Genomic DNA, 2,988 nt, shown 5'->3' on the forward strand with positions numbered 1-2,988 from the left:
ACTTACTACTACACTAATATANAAGGACGAGATACTATGCACACATTCTAGAATAGTTACGTCAGTAATAGTCTCGCACATTCTCTATGTTGTATATATTAGTATACACACACACACACATATATATATATATATATATATTATATATATACTATATTATATATATATATATATATATATAGCAAGCCCTCTTAACGCTTCCGGCCTTGGAGGTCATTAGTTCATTGATTTACCTGGATGAAACTCGCATATAGCACCGGAATAGAGAGCGCCTGCAGGGCGACAATTCGAACAGAAAGTGAGACATGGAATGTTTGTTTCTCATGCTATTACACTGTTGGGAGTCTGCCCTACTAACAAGAGAGTGGATGTACTATTCCGAAAGCGAATAGGATACGCCATTCACCTAGAACGTTTTAATAGCACTTCTTCTCCATCCTGCCGTACTGATTGAAGAAACGGGTAAACCAGTAGCAGGCATATGGGACAAACACACGCACTCTAAAACATTGGAACAGTATGATCACACACACTGTCAGCATCTACAGGCACGTAGTGTATAGATGGCCACTCACCAATCGCAACCAAGCATATACGCACCAGAACTCATCTCATTTACTTTCAACTTGTCATACATACAAAGAGTTGTACAAGCAGCAGGTGGTCTGTGGGTTGCCAGGCGCAGCTTCGTATCGGGCAATGCACTTTGCACACAACCTAGAAACCTGTTCGCACACAGCCTAGATATATACAAGTCAGGCCTTGCCAATCCACAGTCATCCCCGATTGAGATACGCCACAATGCAGAAACGCACAGTTTTTGAATACAGAAGAAAATTAACAGCACCAACATACTTGTGAGCGCTGCAATAACAATGACACCCACATATTGCAAGGCAGTATATACAAAAGATTTGAATAGTCGCAGGCATAGCTTTGCATTTGATAGTTCACTTCACACACAGCCAAGATGATCGACAGAACCAACTAACATACGGAAGCCTCTGTCCAAGGGATGCTAAAAGAAATCACATAATTTAATAACAAGGCCCAATATAGAAACTCCAAGTGATCACACGAGTACATACCTAGCAGCGCTACAACAATGCCATGCACATGGTGCAAGGGCAGTACATGCAGCAGATGATCAGTGGGTTGCCAGTGCCAGGCCTCGACCAAGCCTCGTATCTGGTGGTCCACATTACCATGCGACAAGAGCACGCCTTTGGGTTTGCCAGTGGTTCCGCTAATAGTTTCATACAAGTGATCATATAAGTAAGCAGACCTATTTATATATTAGTTGTTGTATGTGGGCAACAACGTATATACTTCATCAACTGCGTTTAAATGTATGCAAATACAACACACCCCTACGTCGGCGGATGGCGCCGTTCTGTGTTCTACGCTTGGACGTCATGACAGGATGGATTATTCGTCGGAGTTGTGGCACTTTTGATATAGTGGACAGATACACAATATCAGATAAACCCCAGACTTTCGAATCGACACTTTACCTTGTGTACACGATTAGAGCGTCAGATAAACACCCCAGACTTTCATATAAGCACACCTTACCTTGTGTACACGATTAGAGCGACAGAAAAACACCCCAGACTTTTATATAAGCACACCTTACCTTGTGTACACGATTGGAGCGTCAGATAAACACCCCAGACTTTCATATAAGCACACCTTACCTTGTGTACACGATTAGAGCGTCAGAAAAACACCCCAGACTTTTATATAAGCACACCTTACCTTGTGTACACGATTGGAGCGTCAGATAAACACCCCAGACTTTCATATAAGCACACCTTACCTTGTGTACACGATTAGAGCGTCAGATAAACACCCCAGACTTTCATATAAAGACACCTTACCTTGTGTACACGATTAGAGCGTTCTTAGCGGCAGGTCGCGTGGTTTGTACTGTCGCATCAGCTTTGTGCCCTCCATCGCGCCTATGTTGTCAAGAGGAAAATCAGTGCATATCGATAGTGCAAATTCCAATACAAATAATGATCTAAGATCAACATCCATCGCCTCCCAACCGAATTGTAGGTAGGTTTCATACTCTTGATACTATTGGGTCAGAGATTGGTTTGAAGGTACTTTCGAAACCGTACCAGAGTAGTAGTATTAGTTACCATGCAAGCTCTGGGGTGTTATAAAATGAGGCTTTGACTTTGTTTCTGAGTGTAGTGCAGGGGTATGTAGGATTCTAAACCTCCGGTACAATTATGGAAATATATACGTTAATATATTGTAGACAAACACTCAACATCTAAATAAGGATAACTTAGAATTCATATGACTATATAATAAAAACGCTCACACTGAGGCGCATGTTTGAACCTACCATGAGTATCTATACTAGAAACAAACAAAAACAAGTACCGCCAACGAGAGGGCCGCACAATATACTGATATACAATGGTACGTGGCATAGTCAGCCAGTGGTAACAAGAGAATGCAGCTGGTGGGCTAATGCGTAGCCAAGGCATTGGAACATCCTTGGGTATGTACACAGACATTTATATATACGCAGACTCATGTTCACACACAGACAAATGGACACAGACTGGCAAGACTAAGAGTGTATACGTCGGGATGCATCGGTATTCTACATGCCATTGTCTGATGAGACAGGCTGGTGGCAAATAGGGACAACATACTTGTATACACACATAGACGTGTAGACAGAAATAAACGATCAACAACATATACAAAAAGGATTGAATATGCGACTATTCACACAAATTAACATACCATTGATTGATGTGATTGGCAAGTGGTATGAGAGGTATCTCAAGGCGAGAAGCGATTGGTACTAGGATATCTGTGTAGTCAGGGTGTGCGAGGACTGCCTCTGCCTTGGAATCCCTACACGATATGACACAATATTTTTGGTAAGAAATAAGTACATATATATATATATATATATATATGTATATATATATATAGTAGTATATACATATATATATATAT

The 2,988-nt window shown here is 41.1% G+C and overlaps 1 protein-coding gene across 1 annotated transcript in view; it reads right to left on the reverse strand.

The window, feature by feature from the left end:
- SARC_02070 (hypothetical protein) overlaps window positions 1-2,988 on the reverse strand; it is a 28,898-nt gene that overhangs the window by 5,240 nt on the left and 20,670 nt on the right. The window contains exons 4-7 of the mRNA XM_014304193.1: window positions 2,770-2,883; window positions 1,881-1,961; window positions 1,089-1,246; window positions 234-272 (exon numbers count right to left, since the gene is read on the reverse strand). Of these exons, the coding sequence (XP_014159668.1) occupies window positions 234-272; window positions 1,089-1,246; window positions 1,881-1,961; window positions 2,770-2,883 (392 nt within the window). The remainder of the gene's footprint in view (window positions 1-233; window positions 273-1,088; window positions 1,247-1,880; window positions 1,962-2,769; window positions 2,884-2,988) is intronic.

The sequence above is a fragment of the Sphaeroforma arctica genome, assembly GCF_001186125.1.
Source record: "Sphaeroforma arctica JP610 unplaced genomic scaffold supercont1.89, whole genome shotgun sequence".
NCBI classification, from domain to species: Eukaryota; class Ichthyosporea; order Ichthyophonida; genus Sphaeroforma; species Sphaeroforma arctica.